Below are 23,259 nucleotides of genomic sequence, written 5' to 3' on the forward strand. Positions count from 1 at the left end.
GGCTCCAGGGACCACACATTCACTCCATACAACGCACAGACATTTCCCCTTACTTTTTGGGAAGAAAAAAGTGTGTCTTATGGAGCGAAAAATACGGTACTCTTTATGGTTTTTTGGCCAACAATCCAGGTAGAACATAGCCTTCATGACTTGGAACCACATATACCTCTATTCATTTGTTTAATCTTTTAAACCTATCCAAGTTGATACCCATTCCACACCTTGTGGGAGTGAATTCCATAGTTTTAACTCCGTGCTGTGTGAAAAAGGATTTCCTTTGGTCTGTCCTGACTCATCCAACATACATTCGGCTTCATTGCATGTCTACAAGTTCTAGTGTCATGATTTTGGGGGGGGGGGATCCTTCTTGAGCCACTGTCTTCCTACCATGCACAATGTTTTATACATCTAACAAGTCTCCTTTTAGTCACCCTCTCTAAAAAGCTCCCCAAATTGTAACCTCAAAGAGAATTGCTTCAACTGCTGGGTCATTTTGGTTGCCCTCTTCTGAGCAGGCATTTGAGCCTCTGCCTTAAGTGCATCCACCAATTTAGGACACCCTTTGGACTTTTACAGGAAGGCAGTTGTGAAAGCCATCTTGCAAAACTCAGCTCTCAAGCCAATCTATTTTTTAAAAAAAATATTTATTAAAGTTTCAAAAGATTACAAAAAGAAAAAAAGAAAAACAGAAAATACAAAATACAGAAAAAGTAAAAACAGTTAAAAAGAAATCCATCTTTCCATGGCTTGTCTTTCATTTACTTGTTTCCTTGACCTCCTCACACCTCCCTTTTTTGTATTCTAGTTCAATTGATTATTTCAGCAAATCCTTTCCATTCTTGTATTTATCTTACTAATTTATCTTAATATATTGTAACTTTACATTCTGACCTGTTAACAATACATTCTTCCTTAACCCTATATAGCATTACTGCAAAAAACACATTACTTCATTCCAACATCCTTTTAGCATTCCTTAATTTTACAGTGTTTCTGTAGATAGTCTTTAAATTTCTTCCAATCTTCTTCTACCGACTCTTCTCCCTGGTCTTGAATTCTGCCAGTCATTTCCGCCAGTTCCATATAGTCCATCACCTTCATCTGCCATTCTTCCCGGGTGGGTAGATCTTGTGTCTTCCAATACTTTGCTATAAGTATTCTTGCTGCTAGCTCTCAAGCCAATCTAAGGCAGTGGTTGATGGAGAGGCTTCAGTCCAGTTAAGGCTGTTGGACTGCAACTGCCATCAGCTCCAGCCAGCATGGCCAATGACCAGGGGTGGTGGAGTTGTAGTAGTTCAGAATAGGAGCATCGTTGGCTGCCTTTCTATCAATGCAGATCTGTTGACTATCCAACTTGGCCTTGTCTACACTGGCCGGCAGCAGCTAGCTCTCCAGGATTTCAGGCAAGAGTCTTTCCCAGCCCTAAATGGAAATTCTAGAGGTTGAATGTAATGCAAAAGCACTGAGATATGGGTCCTTCCCTCACTTGGAGGGCCACAGATACCAACCCTGGCTCTAAGGGTTGAAGCATCTTTGTCACATGAGCAACAGGAACATACTGAGAGGCAGGGAGATCCATCCACTTTCATTTTCCTCCAGAGCTGAATACGCCAGCATCTAAGGGGTGGATGTGGGGAGGGTGTGAGCTTATTATTGTTGTTGTTATCTTTATTTCACAACCGCCCATAAAAGATGCTGGAGGGAGGGAGGGAGGGAGGGAGGGAGACACAGGGAGAGAGAGAATATTGCTAACCTGGTGCCCTCCAGATGTTTTGGACTACAATGCCTTAACTCTGCTGACAGGAGGCTGATAGGAGTTGTAGATCAAAACAACTGGAGGGCACAGGTTAGCAAAGGCATATATTAGTTATATGCCATCCATCAAACTGGGTTGCCCAGCCACTCTGGGCAGCTTCCAGCAAATTAAAATATCAGTCACAGTAAAACATCAAACATTAAAAGTTTCCCTACACAGGGCTGATTTCAGATGTCTACTAAAAGTCAAATAGTTGTTCATTTCCTTGACATCTGATGGGAGGGCGTTCCACGGGGTGGACGTGACTACAGAGAAGGTTCTCTGCCCGGCTCCCTGTAATCTTACCTCTTGTCTGGGCTGAATGATGGGGGTGGAGAGGATCCTTCAGGTATACCGAGCCCAAGCCATTTAGGGCTTTAAAGGTCAGCACCAATACTTTGAATTGTGCTCGGAAACATACTGGGAGCCAATGTAGGTCTGGTGTTATGTGGTCTCGGTGGCCACTCTGTCACCAGTCTAACTGCCACGTTCTGGATTAGTGGTAGTTTCTGAGTCACCTTCAAAGGTAGCCCCATGTAAAGCACATTGCAGTAGTCCAAGGGGGAGATAACCAGAGCATGTACCACACTGGTGAGACAGTCTGAGGGCAGGTAGGGTCTCAGCTGGTGTACCAGATGGAGCTGGTAAACAGCTGCCTTGGACACACAAATGACCTGCTCCTCCAAAATGACCCCCAGGCTGCACACCTGGTCCTTCAGGGTTACAGTTACCCCATTCAGGATCAGGGAGTCCCCCACAGCTGCCCATTCCATGTCCCACAGAAACAGTACTTCTGTCTTGTTGTGGTTCAACCTCAATCCATTGACCACCATCCACCCTCCAACCACCTCCAAACACACACAGGACATTCATCTCCTTCACTGGTCTCCAATTTAAATGAGAGGTAGAGCTGGGTATCAAACGCATACTGGTGAACCTGAAACCCAACTGGAAGGGGTCCAAATAGCCCGCATCATTCGGGCATGCCTGGAGTTGTTCCGCAACCACCATCTCAATCACCTTGCCCAAGAATGAGAGATTTGAGACTGGACAATAATTGGCCATAGTGACTAGGTCCAATTTTTTTTTAAAAAAGAAGCGTTTTGGTAACCGCCTCTTTATGTCTGCTAATAAGACCAGGCAGACAATTAGTAGGAGGTCCCAGGCTCAGTCCCCCGTGGCATCTTAAGTTGGACTGGAGAATACTCCCATTCTGAAGCCCTGTAGAGCCACTGTGCCCAGCTGGTGTAGGCAGTACTGAGGGAGATGGACTAGTGGTCTGGCTCAAGATTAAGGCAGCTCCCTCTGCCCATAAGTGATCATGAATGATAGCCACATTGCAGTGGCGGGTGGTGGTGGCGGCGGCAGCAGCAGCAGCAAAGTAATTAGAATAATAGAAACAGAGAATTGGAAGGGACCATGAGGGTCATCTAGTCCAACCCCTTTGTCTGGGTACTGTTTACACCACACAAACACCACTGTTTGTGCTGTCCAGTGTAGTTAGGGGTGGGAGCTCCCTACCCAAATGCCTAGTTTTAGCATGTGGCCATTCCATAGAGGGAACTGCAGCCAATATCTGCTCTGGTTTGTATCGCTGAACCTGATATACTTGTTAGCAAAACATGACCTTGCTGCATTCATCACATGTTTCTGATGCATACACAGTGGGGGGAGGGGGTGACACCCAATGACAGGTGGGGAACAACTCTAGCCCTCCAACACCCATTAGTCCTAACCAACATGTCAAATGGTCAGAGAGGAGAGCTTTGGTGCAACAGCATCTTGAGAGCCTCAGGGTTCCCATCCAGGGGGGGGAAAGTTCCACAATGGGGCTTTCTGATTAGGTAGAGGAGAGTCAGGTAATGGGGAGAAGGGGGTACAAAATTCCTACCCCATGACCTTGTAGCCATTGGTAGAATGCCCTTGAACACCTCCAGAAGCCCAAATTGCACCTGAGAAACTAGGAACTGTCCTTCTGCTTAGAGGCGAATGTCGTGGTTTTTTAAACTTTTTTGTGACCTGCTTTGAAGTCCCAAAGACCAAAAGGCAGCAAATAAATGCTCAGTTGATAAAGTTGGAGTGAGATCAAGCGCCTCCAATTTAAAAAGTATCAGGAAGCAGGAGTGGAGAGGCAGAACCCCCTCTTGAGAACTTGCAGCACCATGACAAGTCAGAAGAGGCAAGGGCAGACTGGTGGCCAGACTCTGTCGGCACAAAGAAGCAGCCATGGAGGAAGGTGGGCAGCTGGTGGGTCTCAGTTTCTCTTTTGTTGTTGCCAGCCTAATGTGTTTTTGAGGTTTTTGGTGCAGCGTCAGCCTCTGGAGCAGCCCCCAAAATGACTTCCTCTCTCTTGCACTGGCCAATTTGGATGTCAAGCTCAATCAGGGTGATTATCCATCGCTGGCGCTCCATCTTCTCATGTTACTTCTCTACAGAGAAGCCCCAGCGAGGTCCTTGCGCCACAGAGGTGATCAGATTTCTAAGCAGGCCCTCTTTGGATGTGGCTGCCAAGAGGCCAAGGTGACGGGCGGATGGGATAATTTGCTTTCATGCTGCCAGGCCGGCTCAGATGGGCTGGTGCCCAAAGCAGAGACGGGTGCCAAGTCTAGGCAAGATAGCAGTCAAGAGCCAGCTCTCCCTCCCTCCCTCCCTCCCTCTGCACAGTTGATGGGGTGGCTCAACTTTACTGACTACCCAAGTCCCTTTGAGGGCCATGTGCAAATCTTGCCATGCCTCTTCATTCATTAGCCAAGGACACAGTACTTCAGGTTCTCTGCTGACATCAGACATTTTGGGTTTGTCCCAGAATTCAGCATCCTGAGAATTTGAGTTTGTTGCGAAAAGAACAAGATTCTAGTCATCACAGTAGAAACTTGGTGAAATGATAAAACAATAAAATTATCATTTAATAATTTGCAACCATAATTTAAAACATACGAAAAAGTTAAAACCACAGTACATATGGTGGGGGTGTAAATACGTACAACTTTTTTTGGCAAAGGATGTTTAAGGAGATAATAGAAATCACAGCGTTGAAGCTGACCGAAAGTCCAGAGGTAGCATTGTTATCAGTTTATGATGGGGTGGAAGGTACGCAGGCTATGAAGGACCTGTTCACATTTATTGATAGCTGCACGAATTATTATGGCCAGGAAGTGGAAGGGGCAAGCAGAATATAAAATGGAAGAATGGTAGGAATGGTAAGAAGGTGTGGGATACAGTGGATGCTTGGGTTGCGAACACGATCTGCACAGGAGGCACATCCGCAACCCACAGGGCCGTGTCTGCGCATGCGCGAGTTGCGATTCAGCGCTCCTGTGCATGCACAGAACCCCAGAAATAACCCGTTACAGTACATCCGGGTTTTGACGTGTCCGTAACCCGAAAACGCGCAACCTGAAGTGTCTGTAACCCGAGGTATGACTGTATAGCTATTAACGATGAACCAACATGTGCCATTAAGGTAAGATGGGGAATATGCTGGAGGGTGTTTGTAGAATTTGTACTGTTAAAACAGAAAAGGGTCAAACCATCGCAAGAGGTGTTGATAGTCACAATGGATGGTATCAATGGTGGGGTGCATATGTTTATTCTTATTTATTTATGATTATTAAAAATAATTTAAAAAATAAATTATAAGGGGGGGGGACACCCACAGTAGACTAGATTAAAATAAATTAAAACTCATATAAGCTTTTTAAACATCTGGGTAGTCTTTAAATAAGAATGTCTTTAGCAGGCGCGCACACACAAACACACAAATACAGCAAAGGCATCATCTGCCCGATATCAATGGGCAGTGAGTTCCAAAGTGTAAGTCCAGGAGGATACCATGGTCAGTGGTATAAAATGCAGAGGACATCCATCCACCCAACCAACCAACCAACCAACCAGATAACGTTCCCCCAGCTAGATTTAATAAGCCAGGAGGGACAAGAGCAAGGGGGCATGTGGTCAGATGCATTGCTGCCAATCTTGTCCAAATCAGCTGACTGCATAAGGTGAAACTGATTCTACAAAATATCCTCAATAGTACTTCAACTGGAGCTGCAACAGTGTAGAGCAGGGGTAGGCAACCTAAGGCCCATGGGCCACAAGCAACCCACAGGGGTTGTTTAACCGGCCCACAAGCTGCCCCGCTCGGCGAGTCCCTGCATGCTGCGCTAAACCGGTGTAGCATGGCGCAGGGACTTGCTTCCGTGGTGCCGGAAATCACGTCTGCACATGCTCAGAAATCGTGTCTGTGCAGACACAGACGCTGGAAATCATGTCTGCACAGTCAGAGACACCGGAAATGGTGTCTATGCAGATGCAGACGCTGGAAATTGCGGCTGCACATGCGCGCACGCAACCCAGCCCACTGAGGGATCTTCGCTGGAGTGAACTGGCCCAGGCGAGGTAAACCTTGCTGAGCCCTGGTGTAGAGTCAAGATCACTCTGCAGTGGAGTGACTCAAAGCGCATAGCAAGTTGGTCACAGCAGGTATTCAAGTGCTCCAAAAGTCCCTCTCCCACGCTGGGAGTCAGTAAGCTCTGAACCAACCAGAACAACTCCACTGGTTGGCTACTAGAGGGTGCACTGCCTTCACGGCAGGCACAATGATATGTTCTGTCCAGTGTTTGGTTGGCTTCAGAGTGAGACCTGTGCCACTTGTGCCCCAACCCTTGTCTGGCTTGCTTCATAGTGTGGAGCTCCTCAGAGGACCAAGGGGCTGTTTGTGTCACAGCCTGGTGCATGGGCGGCAAGAGTCCAGGACTGGTACGCTAGGACCAAGGTGTGGGCAGTGACGCTGGTAGCCGTCTATCTGGTGGGCCCAAAGTCAGAAGCAAATCCATCACAGGTCAGGGACCAGAGGAGGCCAGGATGCAGGATGACTGCATCAAACTGGAACAGGAACTGGTTACAGCATGGCATGAAATCACGTTGCTGTGGAACAACCCTGGGTGAAGTGTAGACCTTAGTGCCCCTGAGCTTGCCTCCAGGTGCAGCACATCACCTCATTTGTTTTTTTCTTTTTTCAAAATGTTTCTTGTTTTTAAAAAAAAATTAAACAAAAAAAAAAATGTACAAGCAAACATAAATCTCAACCGTATTTAAACCAAACTTAGTAACATTGTTAAGTGACTTCCTCATATCCCCCTGGTTGAATTTCAGTGTATATCATTTTAACGGTTTTCAAAAACAGTATTCTTATAAAATTAACTTACAGTATTCACTTAACATCTTTTTTTTTTACTTTCTAGTTCAGCATTAAACATATTAATTCATCACATTAATATGTGATATTTGCAAGCTTCTCCAATTAATTTAACTTAACATATTTAACTAAATAATCTTTAAATTTCGTCCTTTCTTCCTGGTACTCCTCTTCTCTCTGGTCACAGACTCTTCCAGTCAGGCTAGCTCTGAAAAATCCATCATCTTCATCTGCCAATCTTCCACTGTTGGTACTTCTTGTGTTTTCCAATCCTTAGCTAATAAAATTCAAGCAGCAGTTGTGACATACAAAAATAGTTTAACATCTTTATCGGGCAATTCTAAACCTATTATTCCAAGAAGAAAGGCCTCTGGTTTCTTGATAAATGTATATTTCAACATTATTTTCAATTCATTATAAATCTTCTCCCAGAAGTCTTACACCTTGGAACAGGTTCACCACATATGATAAAAGGTACCTTTTTCTGTACATTTCCAGCATCAGTTATCATTGTTAAGGTAAATCTTTGCTAGTTTTACTGGAGACAAATACCATGTATACATCATTTCCATTATATTTTCCTTTAACAGAGTACATTCAGTGAACTTGATCCCTTTCTTCCACAGCCTTTCCAGCACATCACCTCATTTGACCCCGGCCAGCCTGTACTTCTTTCCTCCAAAGCAAACATGGCCAGGGCCTGGTCCCTGCAAATACTCACAGCACTCAGGGCCTGGTCCCTGCGAAGACTCGGGGCCCGGTCCCTGGGTGAGGACATGTAATATGCCTCGGTGGTTAAAAGCATAATGTAACGCACACACAAACAACCCCAAACACATTTGATTCCCACCTAGTAAACATTAGCATGCTATTTGCATGAAGGAGCATGATAGTTAACGTAAGATGACATAAGAAAATCAGCAGAGCCTGCTGGTCAGGCCAATGGCTCATCTCAGTCCAGCATCCTGTTCCCACAGTGGCCAACCAGATGCCTGTGGGAAACCCACGAGCAGAATTTGAGCATGAGAAGCACTCTCGCCTCCTGTGGTTTCCAGAAACTGGCGTTCGGAAGCACTTGCTGCCCCTGACCCCAGAAGCAGAGCCATTGTGGCCGGTAGCCATTCATAGCCTTCTGCTCTGTTTTTCTTTTCTTTTCCTCTTTTGAAGCCATGGTCTCAGTTGGTGGCCATCACTGCGTCTTGTGGGAAGGGGTTCCTTAGGTTAACTCTGTGCTGCATGAAGAGGGACTTAATTTTATCTCTCCTGAATCATCTAACATTCAGCTTCGTTGGGTGAGAGGGAGAGTTGGACCGAGGTCACTTCACACACACCATAAAATACTTGAGGGCATCAGGCCTCCTCAATTGATGGGCATCATCATTCAAATGGTGTGTGCGCGCTGGATCTTTTGATCAGTTATGTGGGGCAGGGCTTATAGAATCGTAGGGTTGGTAGGGACCACCAAAGGTCCTCTAGTCCAACCAACACTGGCCATCCAACGTCTGCTTGAAAATCTCCAAGGAAGGAGAGTCCACCACCTCCCGAGGGAGACCGTTCCACTGTCCAACACCTCTTACCATGGAAAAGTTTTTCCTGATCTTTAATTTGAATCTCCTTTCTTGTAACTTGAAGCCATTGATTTGGGTCCTACCTTCCAAAGCAGGAGAAAACAAGCACACTCCCTCTTCCATGTGACAGCCCTTGAGATATTTGAAGATGGCTATCAATTGTCTTCTCAGTCTCCTCTTTTCCAGGCAAAACATACATAGTTTCTTCAACTGTTCCTCATAAGGCTTGGCTTCTAGACTCTTGATCATGGGTAGGCAAACTAAGGCCCGGGGGCCGGATCCGGCCCAATCGCCTTCTAAATCTGGCCTGCGGACGGTCCGGGAATCAGCGTGTTTTTACATTTATTTAAAATATATCTCTGGGTTATTTGTGGGGCCTGCCTGTTTTTACATGAGGAGAATGTGTGCTTTTATTTAAAATGCATCTCTGGATTATTTGTGGAGCATAGGAATTCGTTCATATTCCCCCCCCCCAAAAAAAAATAGTCCGGCCCCCCCACAAGCTCTGAGGCACAGTGGACCGGCCCCCTGCTGAAAAAGTTTGCTGACCCCTGCTCTTGATCATCCTAGTTGCCCTCTGCACACCTTCCAGCTTGTCAACATCCTTCCTAAATTGTGGTGCCCAGAATTAGACACACAGTATTCCAGATGTGGTCTGACAGAGGCAGAACAGAGTGGGGCTATTACTTCTGTTGATGCATCCAAGAATAGCATTAGCTTACTTGCCACCGCCCGGTCCCCCAATATTTTATTCAAGTTGGCACTTAAAATAATGAATCAAATAGTAAATAAAAGCATAGCTACAAATCCTTTGCCACCCACTAGCCCCCTAACCCTCTCCACATTCCCAAGCCAGTACTTCTGGTCCACGCAGCTCATCCTAGTACTTTCACTTATATTTGTGTGGGAGCCTAAATTATTAGAAGGGGACTGAGGGGGCTCAGCCTCTCTCTCACTGCCCTCCTCCATGCGAGCTCTCCTATGAGAGAAGGCAGAATGCTGCACATTCTCAGAGGCACTCTTTTCGTGAGCGCCTCTTCATTCAACGGCGTGCAAGATCCGAGCCCTGCGGGAATATCCACCATCCCGGTCCTTCTCTGCTGCTCTCGCCGCCCCGTCTAGCTTCAGGAAAGAAAGGAAGGAGGAACAGGAGGGGGGGGGCGCCCTAGTTTTTGTTTTTTTTTTTTTTAAAGAAGGAGCATTAAAGTTGTTTCCAGCAGCCGCCTCGGGTGAGTCACGTCTGGGCGGCCGCTGCGGAGGGGAGCTCCCCTCCTCGCGTGCCCCCCAACTACCCGCCCCCGTCCATGTTCTGGAAGAATGAGACCTCCACCCCCCAGTCCGAGGGCCAGCAGTCGCGGACCGAGGTGAGGCATGGCATTGTGGGGAGGGGCAAAAAAAGCGGAGAAGAGCCCTTCTGTGCATGTGGAGGGAGGGGAGCTAGGGGGCCTCCTGTGCCCCGTGCAAACTCTAGAGAGGAGAGCGGGGGGGGGGGCAAATGAATGTCCTGAAATGGGGGAGAAAAAAACGTGCCACCCTGATTTGGGGGTGGGGTCGTAGTTTTGAGAACCTGGTCCCCAATCCCTCAAGCAAGAAGGAGCCAGTCCCGTTCCCCCCGCCACACCTGAGCTGGATGAGACCTAGGCTCGCTTGGGATGGGGAGGACTGAGAGATTGTCCCCCCCCCAAAAGGAGCATACAATGATAAAAGAGGCCTCACTGCAACCCCCCGCCCCGCCTTCCACGTCTTTGACAGAGGAGGGAAAACTCCTCAGCTTCTATAGAGGACAGATGTGACCTCAACCCCCCCCCCCGAATGAATGTGCCACCCCAATCCCTTCTCTGCCTTTTGCGGGGGTGGGGAGAGAGACTGTGAGATCCCCTTGCTGATCTCCCAGGTGACTTGACTCTATCTTCCCATCTCCTGCATCTCTTTTCCTGGGGGTCATGTTTCGAGATATTCCTTCTGCTTTAAGTGCCTTGGAGAGGATGGTCTCCTCGAGAGCAAAGGGGCCTCCTTAGGAGTAAATAAAATAGTATAAAATGCTCTCTGGAAGCTTCCTTGGCGGCGGCGGCGGCGGCGTATTGTGGACGAGAGTGCTGGTTGGAAAATGTTGGTGGTAAATTTCGGGTAGCGGGAGAGGAAGGAGAGTCTTCTCACGGGTTTGTTTGTGGTGGGGAGGTCGAGGTCGCCTCCTCCCTCTTTCTGCTGAGCGCCGGTGGGGGTCTCAGTTCTTTGGTGCTCCGGTGGGAGAGGGAGGAGAAAGTGCGACTGCGGTGGGTGGGGGGGGAGAGAAGAGCAGGAAAGGGGCAGGCAGGCGCTGCTATTGCGCAGCCCACCCGACGGCGAGGCTGTTTGAAAAACGCTGCCTTTCTGGCTGGGCATGGGCGCTAATTGCAGGCGCTTCGGGGCGGCGTAGTGAGGACGACGACGCGGACGCGGCTGCAGCAGCAGCTTTGTCGAGGCAAAGCGAGCCTGGAGCGCAGCGATTACCTCGAGAGCCTCTTTTCAAAGCCACCCCCCTTCTTTTCTTTCCTCTCCCCCCCCTCGCAAATTGCTCCATTAACAAGCCCCACCGCCTCTACCTTTCTTCTTTTCCTTCTCTCTGCCTCTCTCTCTCTCTCTCTCTCTCTCTCTCCCTCTCTCCCTCTTTTTTTGATCGACGCCGTTTCTATGGCCACTACAAAGTTGAGGTTTATTGTTTGGAGCGGGCTTATATAGGGGGGGGGGGCATGGAGCCCCACAGCTAGAGCCTTTCCACCACTTTCAGAAGCAGCAGCATCAGCAGCGAGGAACGTCTCCACCGCGCGCCTTGACGAATGGTAAGCCTGCTTCCGACGGGGAGTACGAGGCGCCCCTGACTGAGAAATGGGGGAAGGAAGGGAAGAGAAGGAAGGAAGGAAGGAAGGAGAAGGGAGAAGGCTGGTCCTCCGCCTCTCAGGGGAGCCCTGGGCTGCTGGGTGCTGTCGGGCTCCCGCGGAGCTGTGCCGACCGTCTAACGCCTCTTGGTTTTCTCTCGCTCTCCGCAGGCCCAGCCGGACGGGGAAGCGCTCCCGAGCGCCCTGGATAAAGAAGAGGCGCGTTCGGGCGCCAGCACGCCCTCCACACCCTCCGTCTGCTCCCCACCGTCCTCCGCCTCCTCCTCCTTGCCGTCGGGGACCAAGAACATCTGCTTCAGTTGCGGCATGGAGATTGTGGACCGTTACCTGCTCCAGGTAAAGGGCAGCCGCGGAGAGGGGAATGGTTGGTGGGCAGGTGTGTTGCGGGGTGGAGGCAGTGGACGGACAGGGGTTTTCACCGCCAGCCCCCTCAGCCCTCATCTCAGATCCCTTTGCCTCTCTCCCCCCCCCCCCACTCCTCGCAGGTGAACGACCTCACTTGGCACATGCGTTGCCTGGAATGCTCAGTGTGCCGGACCTCGCTTCGCCGGCAGCACACCTGCTACGTCAAGAACAAAGAAATCTATTGCAAAAGAGACTATTTCAGGTAGGTTCCAGGAGGCCGCGGGGATGGACGGAACTGTGGGACTGAGGGAGGGCGAATCCGGAGCGATTCCGCTTGCTTTGGAATTTCCTGGTTGCTGGATCAGCATGTTCTGGAAAGGTCTCCTGTACGCCCGGGCGGGTTTGCTCTGGATCACTTTTAAAGTAATGGTTTCATATGCAGCGCTGCGAAGTTTACTTGGGAGGAACTGGAGGTGGGCCTGGAGCTTTCAGAGAGAAATTATCTCAGCTTTGGAGACTGGAAGAGAGTGGGAGTCTTGGCTTTCTTGTGTTTTGCCCCGGAGCGTTCATACTCGATTTGCGGGATGCGGCTAATGATGCATTCACTGGTACCTAAAGAAGGACTCGAACTGAACGTGTGAACAAATTATTAACTCAGGTGCAAATTGTTCAGTCTTCGGGTCTTTGCTCACTAAATCTTGGCAAAAAAAGTGTGGGGAGGCCGACCCCTATATATATATTTAGGCGCGCACACCCAGTTAGGCAGGATTCCGAATTTGCTTGATTTTAATTTATACTGGTTCTTAATCCTGATTAATTAATCCGAATGTTAAAAAAGATTAAAGTAAACTTTAAAACAGGCGTCCCAATCTCAAACCAATTCCTTCCTTTAAGATTAAGATTTGGTAATGAAAACGAAGTCCCGCTCGGATTCCTGGCTAGGCGGAACTCGGGAGCGGAGGCGGGCGCTGGTTTGGTTTGGAGCTGCCGGCCTCCAACATCCTTTTTCTGAGGGGGGCGGGGGGCGCAGCTCTGCAGGTCGGAAGCGGGTGCGCTTTGACAGCGGAGGCAGAAACGTCCACTTTTTGGCCTTATCCAGATTCAGCGCTCGGATTGTCTCCAGGTGTCTCGTCCGCCCGGGCCAGAGATTTGGAGTTTGGAGTGAGCGAAGCGGGCAGCTGCACTTTCCTGTAGAAAAAAAGGGGGGCAGCTAAATCCGAATCCATCTCTTTCTTGAAGGGTTTTATGGGGGGGGGCTTTCTAAAAATAGAAAAAAGCGGAGAGACACCCCTTCAAGAGATTGTATAAGGGTAGGTTATTCTGGGTGGGCAAGTGGGGGGGATTCGAATTATACCTAGGGCACCTGAGCGCTTCCCAAGGCTGTTCTGTGAACAGGCTGACCCCCGAGAGGCGAGCACCGGGGGTGGGGTGCGTCCAGATTCGTTGACGGGGTTTCTCTCCCTTTCGCAGAAATTTACTGAGGAGGCTGTGAAGAATCAAGGGGCGGGGGTGGGGGGTGGGCGCCGCGTCTCTGAGTCAGGGCCACCCCTTGCTCGGCGGACGAAGCCCCCTTTCTAAGGACTGCGGAAGAGACTTCCAGCGAAGTTGATCCGGTGCCTCTCAGTCCAGTGCTAGAGTGGACGGGCCTCTGGGGCGAGGGGCGGAGCAGGAAATCTCCTGCAGCGGTGAAGGCCGCCAAGGCCAAAGGACAACAACGCCTTGTTTCCTCCCCCCCCCCGCCTCGACCGTTTTCTGTAGCTGAGAGAAGGACGCGCTCAAATAGTTTTTGTGAGGTTTTGTTTTGTGTGTGTGTGGGGGGGGGTGGTTAAAAAACCCCTACGTGCGCTTTTACCTAGTTTGGATTTGACGGGTCGCGCGGCGCGTTTGGAACGGCCTTTGCCCCCCGCCCTGCCCGCCTGCTTTCTCAAACTGACCTACCCTTCCGCACACTGGGTTTGCTTTATAATACTACGGTTTTTGGCAGGATAAATGAGATCAGGAGGGCTGGGCGATGTTCGGCAGGGAAACGGACGCCCTTCTGGAGTAAAGACAAAACGGCCGGCGCCTTTGCTTAGGCGCCCGGGACCCGCCGTGCTAAAGAGAGGAAGGGAGACGTCGTCTGAGTGGTCCAGAATGCTCTGAATCCCGAATCCTTCGATGGCATTTGCTGAAGAAATAATAATAATAATAATAATAATAATAATAATAATAATAATAATAATAAAAACACATATTCGGGCTATAAAGCGGGATATATTTCAAATAAACATAAGAAGAACAGAAGTAGTGCCCGCTGGATCAGGCCACTGGTCCATCTGATATCTTTCAAAGTGTCCTTAAAATGCCTTTCAAATAAAACGGAATAAAGTCTTCTAGCCGACCCAATTTTACGCGCCGCTTCAAGGTAGCCAGGGAGCGCTGCAAACTATTGTAGTTTGCTTTGCTTTGCTTTTTCCAAATAATGGTTGGCGAATTTTGTGACTTACTCCAGGAGCTGGAAGAGGACAAATCCGAACTCCGGGGTTTGAAGGCGCTGGATCAAAAAAGGAACCTGGGATTGCGGACGGAAGGTGGGGACTGGGGGTTGGGGGCTTGCCCTAGCTCCTGAGGGGAAGGCTCTTCCCATGGAATCGGGCCCTCCTAAAAGAAAGTCCTTCTTTGTCCATTCCTTGGCTTGGGACCCGTTCTCTCATCATCGCCCTCCCGGTCTGCCGTCGAGGAGGTCCGAGACGGGCAAACCCTTTCTGGGGGCAGATGCTTTGGGAAAGGGGGAGAGGTCGCCCTCTCGCCAGGCGCTGCCCCCCTAATGCACCTTGAGGCGGCCGCGCAGCGCCAGGTTGCCTCGAGGGACCAAGGCGCCCTGGACGGCGCGCGTTGGAGGTCACCTTTTCCAGAAGGGGAAAAACGAAGCAGGGGAAAGCTGAAATCACAGCGCTGCGGAGCTGCCTGATTTTTAAACCTTTCCTTATCATGCCACCTAACCGAAAATAGTAGTAGTAGTAATAGTTGTTTTGTTTTGTTTTGTTGTTGTTCCCACAGTAGTTATATCCACTGAAATGAATGGACGTGGTTAACGGGTTTCAGTTGTTTGAGCGGAACAGAACAAATTATATGCATTATATTTTGTATTCAACGAATTTCTACTCAAAATGGCCCTTAGTAAGGTCCATTCATATCAGTGGGTCTACTCTGAGGGTGACTAGGACCGATGGCAACTTATCTGTTACTATTAATAATACAACACCAACATCTAGCCAAATTCTCGGGTTTTCGAAGTTCTCCTTCCAGCTGCGTTTCCTAAAACAACGCCTAGTCGAGTTTCCTGGGGCTTACTTCCGCACGAGTGGGTGGATCGGGGTCTTCATCCCAACGTCCTTCTCAGTCTTTGGCATTTGCCACCCCCACAGCCCTCCGCTGTCGCGTGTCTGGAATCTACGCCACTGGACAACCGCCCGCGTTATAGCATTGCCCCGGATTAAAAAACGAAAAAGAACCCGGCAAACCAAAGATGCCCGAAAACGGGGTAGGGAGAACCAGAAGGAAAAAGAAAGGAAAAACAAGAAAGAGGAAGATAGGGATCGTTACGATTTTGTGTTTGCAAACAAGCACTGTCGTGGCAAGATTTCGAGCCGAAATGGATTCGAAGCGAGTCCCGTTTGGTAGTTACGCAGCGCAAGTGCTTTCGGTTTTTAAAAACTCATACTAGCTAAGGTGAGAAAAAATGGGGAGCATGTGATGGTTTAGGGTTAAGGAGATCTCCCCAAGCCGAGGCGGCGGCGGCGACTGCGGGAAGATGGTGCTAAAATGTTTGGCGTGAGTTAAGGAACCTGAATAAATGCAGCATCTCTCGCCGCCCCCCTTGTCCGGCTTGGGGAGGCTGACCTCGCCTGGCTGGGACAGTGTCTGCCCACCCGCAGTGCGGGGTAGCCTATCATGAATCCCCTCTCCCTTCCAGCAAAGGAACTTGCAAATGAGGGTCGCGGCTGGAGGCTTGGTTCTGCGTTCGCGCAGGCAAGAGCTGCGGGGCCAGCAGCCTCTTCGGGGCGGAGGTCGGCTCTCGGTTCCAATCTGGCTCTTTCCTTATCTCTAGATACTGTACTTGCGCCGCGGTCCCGGCGAGGGATTTTATGAGAGACAGAGAGGATCTTAAGGCTGCGATCTTGCAAGGTTCACTCCCTCGTTGTTGTTGTTTAGTCGTTTAGTCGTGTCCGACTCTTCGTGACCCCCTGGACCAGAGAACGCCAGGCACCTCTGTCTTCCACTGCCTCCCGCAGTTTGGTCAAACTCATCCTGGTAACCTCGAAAATACTATCCAACCATCTCGTCCTCTGTCGTCCCCTTCTCCTTGCGCCCTCCATCTTTCCCAACATTAGGGTCTTTTCCAGGGAGTCTTCTCTTCTCATGAGGTGGCCAAAGCTTCAGGATCTGTCCTTCCAGTGAGCACTCAGGGCTGATTTCCTTCAGAATGGATCACTCCCTCTACCTGGGAGAAAATCTCACTGGGGCACGCGGGAGTCTCCTATAAGTAAAAACCTGCGCGGGATTTGCGCTGTAAGGCTGTAAATTCTCGGGGTGAAGAGCGGGGAAAATGCTCCATGGAGCGCAGCTGCTCTTGCTCCCGAGGAACCGCACCGAGAATCGCGCTGCGGAAAACGGAACAATTCTTAAATTCAAGCGGTATGCGGAAAGAGATTTGCTCTTGAAGAGAACAAATACATAAATTGTAATAGAGGAAGCGGAAAGATTTGATAAAAGTGAAAACCCCGTTTTAAAACACTGCGCATCAGAGGGCGGCGAGCAGGTTTGAAAAACTCAGGTGATGCTCCGCCAATTCCGCTCCGGTCTTGGGCTTCGCCTTCATCTGACATTTTCCGGGACACCAAAATCCACGCCACATCTTGACTAAATGTGTCCCCTCTTCCCCACTACAAAATAAAAGGTGTAAATCAAAATCGAGGTCTTGACAAGTTTTTTTTTTTTGGGGGGGGGTATTAATTGGACACTAAACACTCGCCCCCCGAAAAACAACATCCTTCTGAAGCAACCTCTGATTGAGGCTCTTGCCGGGTGTCTCTGAATGGAGACTGCAGAGGGAGGGTCGCGATCAGAGTCGCAGGAGAGGGGGCAATTTTTTAGAACTTTGATTGAAACTTCAAAGACAGAACAAAAGTCAGTTAAACCCACAGCACTTATTTTCCAGTTATTTAATCCATAATTTATTTTTACTTTTAGCAGCCAAAGGAACTGATACTTCCTACTGCTGCCGTTCCTCCCTTTCCCCACAATAAACCGAGAGATCCACATCTACTGGTGATATCCAGAATATGTCCATAATTATAATTTGAAATTCTTGCTGTGTTATCAAAGAAGATAAAAATTGAAACACTGAATTAAAATGTCCATTCACTTATTTACACACATACTTACTAAGACCTAATGGCCTATATATATATATATAAACCTACTTATAATTATTCTGAGCAAGTATTAATACTTGTTATTTTCCCCGTTTTAATATGCACATTTCTGAGTTAAGATGCTGCATGGAATGTGTTGTACACTTTGTTTTTACATTTATATATAACAATATATTATTATCTTGATATATTATCTTGAACACCCACACATACACTCGGCGTAAACTACATTTTTTAAAAAGGTGAAAAGCAACCTTGTGGCAACTTGAAGATGAGCCTACTTCGAAGGGTAGATGTCTTCTGTTCCTTGACTATATTGGCATCAGAGCAAATCCAAGAGATGATTTTTCCCAGCAGTACACCTCCCCCATCTAACCTAATCTAGTATTTTCTCTATGCTTCCCAGACATTTAAAATCTTGCATACCACTGTCAACTGGCGAAGTTATTTCAAAGCAGTTTTAATCTGTCACTTTCCTGCTCAGCCAAGCTCCCAAATAGAGCCAACGTTCATTGCAAATTCCCCTTCTGGTGTTGGGTCAGAAGTGAGGCAAATAATTCATGTCTGTTGGCAAGAGGATGCAATAACGCAAAGGGTATCACCACCAGTGTTACCAGATGCCACATTTGAAGTCGAAAGAGCACTGAGCATTGCCTAGGTGGATGACTGGGATGGTGTGGAAGGCAAATCACAGCAAACTGCCTTTCACTCTTGGTCTATCTTGCTCAGCTTTGTCTGCACTGACTGGCAGCTGCTCTCCAGGGTTTCAGGCAGGGTTCTCCCTCATTCCTATGTGGAGATGCCATTGGGGATTGGGACCTTCTGCATGCAAGGCAGCAGCTCTGCCACTGAGCGAAAGCCCTTCCTTGAAAGAGCTGCAAGGGAGGGAGAAGGGAGAGCTGAAGGACAGTCAGTCAAGCAGAGGATGAGGAAGCCTTGAGAGATGGAAGGAGATGTTGTAGTGGGACCATCTGCCTTGGGAGCAGAGTGGGCTCTCTGTCATTGGAGGTATCTGAATAGAAGCTGGGCGGCCAGCTGCCAGAGATGGTGCAATGTTGCACCTTCCATTGCAGTTCCTGCTCTGAGCAGTGGGTTGGGCTAAGTGACCTCTGGGTTTATTTCAATTCTATTTCCAGCATGGGTAGTCTAACACTCGAAAACATGCAAACCCACAAATGTTTTTACCTTGACTTTCTTCAAGGCTTTGTGGTGTTTCCGGAGGATTCAGCACAGCTGCCACCTATTGCAGGTGGTAGTTTGCAAGCTGAGCCCCACTGACAATCACAGAACTTACTTCTGTGTAGAGACATATAGAATGGTACTATCGTTCTCTAGGGTGCTTTGCATGTGCAGAGGGCCAAGACATTATTATAAGTGGTTTTTGTTTGCTCGAAGATCCCTTATCTTAGGGGGTCTGCATATGTAGGAGGCTGCATCCGTTTGCGGAGGGCAAAATGGAGCTGCAATTGAGATTTCAAGATGTTAGGCTGGTGGTTACATTTAAAAGACAAATAGACAGTGGCGTAGCGTGGGTTGTCAGCACACGGGGCAAGGCAAGTAATTTGTGCCCCCTAACCCGTGGATTTGCGCCCCCTAACCCATGGATTTGCGCCCCCTAACCCTAACCCCCAGATGTTGCGCCTGGTGCGGCCGGCCCCCCCTGCACCCCCACGCTACGCCACTGCAAATAGATAATGATGCTGTTCTGTTTGTTTTAGGTGTTTAACATTTCTAATCTTATGTGATTTTGTTTATGAGATTTTGTGGTTGTTCTATTACCATATTTTGGGGGCTTGAAATCTTATGAGAATAAGTTGCATAGGAAGGATCTTTGTTTTTGAAAAGCAGAACCCAAGTTGAACTGCCCTGAGACCTCCAGGGATAGGGCAGTACAGTGGTACCTCGGATTACGAACTTAATTTGTTCAGGAGGTCCGTTCTTAACCTGAAACCATTCTTAACCTGAGGCGTGCTTTTCTGATGGGGCCTCCTGCTACTGCTGTGCTGCCGGCACACAATTTCCATTCTCATCCTGGAGCAAAATTCTTAACCCGAGGTACTACTTCCAGGTTAGCGGAGTTTGTAACCCAAAGTGTTTGTAACCTGAAATGTTTGTAACCTGAGGTACCACTGTATATAAATTTAATTAACAACAACAACAACAACAACAACAACAACAACAACAACAACAACAACAACTGATGATGGAGATAATACAAGCAGGCAGAGAGCACACTTGCACCTACCAGGGCCACAATTAAGGTGCAAGTATACATGAGAATAAGCCCCACTGAACTCCTGAGAACTTGCTTCTGAGTAGACATTTAAAAGTTTGTGCTGGTAAGCTACTTGTTAGCTTGAAAATAAGCAAGTTCAAGTCCCATCAGTGTTGCGGAACTTCCACCTGTAAAGTGCATAGTTAATCTATGGAACTCACTCCCACAGGAGGATTAGACAAATCCATGGGGGAGAAGGGTACTTGTAGCTACTAGGCATGATGGCTCTGCTCTGCCTCCATGGTCAAAGGCAGTGATGCTTCTGAATACCAGTTTCTGGAAACCACTGAAAGGCAGAGTGCTGTTCTTGTGCTGTTGGTTTCCCACAGGCATCCAATGCGTCCTTGTGAGAATGGGAAGTTGGACTAAATGGGCTATAGGCCTGATTGAGCAGGCTTTTATTATGTTCTTAAAACGTTGCCACTGTTGCTTTTTTACTTTGTCCTTTAAAACAAAAAACACAATGTCCTTCCTTCTATCAGGCAGATCCTTGGATTGTTGTGGCCTGAAAGGTAAACTCTCTACTAGATTTAGACACAAACTGAACTTGGCAAAGAGGTGAAAGGAGTGCTCTCTCTCTCTCTCTCTCTCTCTCTCTCTCTCTCTCTCTCTAAGAAAGCCTGTAATCAGAGAAGAAAATGTTAATTTTAGGACTATTCTGGGCACAGATGAATTGTGCTAGCAAGACATAGAAAGCAATGGAGGAGAATGTTGAATTGGACAATACATGTACCTATACAATGTTAGGTACATACTTTTAAAAATGCAGATGTGGGAAATGTGAGTCTCTGTGCGCGCGCAGAACAAAGCACCATGTTTTAGAAACAGCCACAAATAGATGTGACGGCAGGAGTATTTGAACCAGATTAGATGCACCCATGTAGGCAGAGTGGAATACAAACTCATATTGAAGGCATGCATTATGAGGGCGGAGGCATCAGTTGCCGTCTGATTAAAAATATGCCTTAATTATATGGATTTGACTATTCATGCACCACAGCCCTGTGAAGTAGGCTGGCATAAAAATCCCGGCACCTCAGCTTGAGAAATCCTTTCCGTGGTGTGGGCTGCTGGCAGTTTCTCAGCAGGGAATGAAATGCGTTTCGGAGCGTGCTTAAGGGGGGGGGGTGCAGCTATGTGGCCTTCCAGATGTTGCTGGACTCCAAATGCCATCACTCCTAGCCATCAGCCACATGTTGACTGAGGTCGTTGGAAGTCCAACAACATACGATGGGCCACAGATTCCCCGTCCCTTTTGTAAGGCCTGACACTCACAACAGGCAATGAGGCTCTCAGCACTTGACTTAAATATGAGTGGTTTAAATTAAGCACATTCCACTGGGATTTGAAGCCTGAATGCACACTGCAATTTAAACCTGAAAGTAGGAAAGCCTCCCCACTGGGGTTCAGTAGGGAGCACAGTATGCACTGCAGGGTTGCTGTTTGGAAGGATTTTATTTGGCTGCACAAGGACTGCAGCCTTTGTGTCTTCACTTTCTTGCTGTGCAGTTGGGTCATTTTGGACTTGGGCTTAATAAAAATAATAAATTTTATTTATACCCTGCCCTCCCCAGCCAAGACTGGGTTCAGGGCGGCTAACACCAGATATAAAACAATTGATTGAAATACAACTTAAAAAACAAGATCAAACTTCAACATTAAAATGCAGCCTCATTTCAATGGAAACTCGAAAACATTTTTGGGGATGAAAATGTCAAGTCTTCACCAAGGCCAACTATCCAGACTGGTCCTACGTGGCCAGAAAAAAGCCAGGGAAGTCCCCAATTAGGAGTTCCATCACAGAAGGAGAAAGGAAAGGGGGAAGGGGATCAGGCTGATTCCAAGCCAAAGGCCAGGCAGAACAGCTCCATCTTGCAGGCCCTGTGGAAAGAAATCAGATCCCGCAGGGCCCTGGTCTCATGAGACAGGGCGCTCCACGAGGTTGGAGCCAGTGTTGAAAAGGCCCTGGCTCTGACTGAAGCTAATCTAACTTCCTTAGGGCCCAGGACCTCGAGGGTGTTGCTATTTATGGACCTTAAGGTCCTCCGTGGGGCATACCGGGAGAGTCTTGGACACAGTCCTCTTCTTCCACGTGTGGCAAGCCAGGCTGGCCTGCTGTTCATTCTGCAGAGTGGGGCTCCCAGGCTGCTTCCCCAAAGGCCTATCCTGAAAACACGGTTGCAAGTGTGTGTGTGTGTGTCTGAAGCTTGCTGTGGCTCAGGGAACTGATCTCAGGTTTTGCTGAGAATTCAATACAGATCTGAGTTGAGGCAAATGTTGATACAGCTCACGTTTTATGTGTGATTCTAAATGTTACTTTGTTGCCTTGATAACTTAGCTTTTAATTACCTTTCTTCTGTAGTATCCACCAATTTAGTCCTTATGGTATTTACTTACACCTCAAATTTAACTTAAACATTTTCAAAAGAGGGTTTCTTATTATTTGTTTTATTCTTACGTCCTGCTTTTCCTACACAAAGTTGTACATTTCTTTGTCTGAATGGACAGGTGATCTTATAAAAATACAGTTTTAAGTTAACTACTAAAAGCATGTTCCAAAAGCTCTTGTTCATTGAAAGAATATCATTTTTAAAGGTCTGACGTATTATTGGAACAGGGGACAGAAAAACTAGAGTTAAAACAATGTATGTAAACCTGCCCTCCCTGATTAAAATGTGCCTCCCCAAATTAATCTACCAAGTAAGTCGGAAAACGCTTTCAGTTACTACTTAAAGTGGTTGTGTAGAACAATGATAAGTGTTGCAGGTCTATTCAAAAATCCTTTTTCTTCTCTCTGGTGCTGCTGGTGGGGACCCAAGCTTTCCACAAGCCTGTTGCAGCAATGAAAAATTAATTAATACCGTTCCTTTGTTTGTACAACCATGCAAACAGAGCATCTCACAGCCAGCTTGCTGCATTCCCCATATGCAAGAAATTAGCACAGTCTTGGTTGTTCCTGCGTCGCTTTCCCTGCTCCCCCCTCCTTTCCAAATTGGCTTTGGGACTGTTCAGATACAACTCCTCACTTGCGTTTTTCAGATGCCGTTCTGCTCCGGTTGTCCCAGGCTGCATAAGAGCAATGGGGGGCGGGGTCAGTGCCAACTTGGGTGATGTTCTCTGGGAACCACTTTATCTGCTTTGTGGCCAACGGTGGTCGTGAGGTTGGCTCAGGTTTTTGCACGGGGTCCATCTGTGTTTGATATGAAGACGAGTGAGCTGATAGTGCCAAAAGTTGGCCAAAATCATTGGATCTGGCTCTTGGGAGCTTGATAGTCAAATGTCCGTTTGCTCCTAAAGGGCTTTATCCTTAATATGCTGAGTACTGCTTTAGCTCTACAAAGCTGCAGGAGGAGAAGCAGTTAACCTCCAAAGTCTGCCCTCAGCACCACTGCCACATTCCAGAGCTGGGAATGGCACAATTCTGTTGGTGCAAAGTGGGTGCAAAGAGCCTGCAATAATTCGAGCAAATGAACCAAGGGCCATGCTGAGGAGACAGGCCTTACCTCTGCCCCAATTTCCTCCCTCCTCACAGGGCAGGTATCTATTACAGTGGTTCTCAAACTTCTGTTGCCTGTGGACCACTTGAAAATGGTTGGAGGTCCCAATAGACCACTTAAGCCAGTGATGGCCAAACTCGGCCCTCCAGCTGTTTCGGGAATACAACTCCCATCATCCCTAGCCAACAGGACCAGTGGTCAGGGATGATGGGAATTAGTCACAAAACAGCTGGAGGGCTGAGTTTGGCTATTGCTGACTTAAGCCTTTTCCCTCTCTTCTGCAAATCAA

At 48.1% G+C, this 23,259-nt stretch overlaps 1 protein-coding gene across 7 annotated transcripts in view; it reads left to right on the plus strand.

Annotated features, from left to right (window-relative positions):
• The first annotated feature begins 9,585 nt into the window (after positions 1–9,585).
• The window catches only part of LHX6 (LIM homeobox 6), a 38,241-nt gene continuing 24,567 nt past the window's right edge, over positions 9,586–23,259 (plus strand). Inside the window, exons 1-3 of one of the 7 annotated variants that reach the window (XM_083721848.1) lie at positions 9,586–9,924; positions 11,587–11,772; positions 11,922–12,043. In XM_083721848.1, coding sequence (XP_083577974.1) covers positions 9,865–9,924; positions 11,587–11,772; positions 11,922–12,043 — 368 coding nt within the window. In that variant the 5' untranslated portion in view covers positions 9,586–9,864. Of the gene's footprint in view, positions 9,925–10,515; positions 11,380–11,586; positions 11,773–11,921; positions 12,044–12,853; positions 12,972–23,259 lie in introns of those variants that run through there. The other 6 variants (XR_014560091.1, XM_083721852.1, XM_083721850.1 and 3 more) reach the window with 6 other exon arrangements.

The sequence above is a fragment of the Podarcis gaigeae genome, assembly GCF_964106915.1.
Source record: "Podarcis gaigeae genome assembly, chromosome: Z".
NCBI classification, from domain to species: Eukaryota; Metazoa; Chordata; class Lepidosauria; order Squamata; family Lacertidae; genus Podarcis; species Podarcis gaigeae.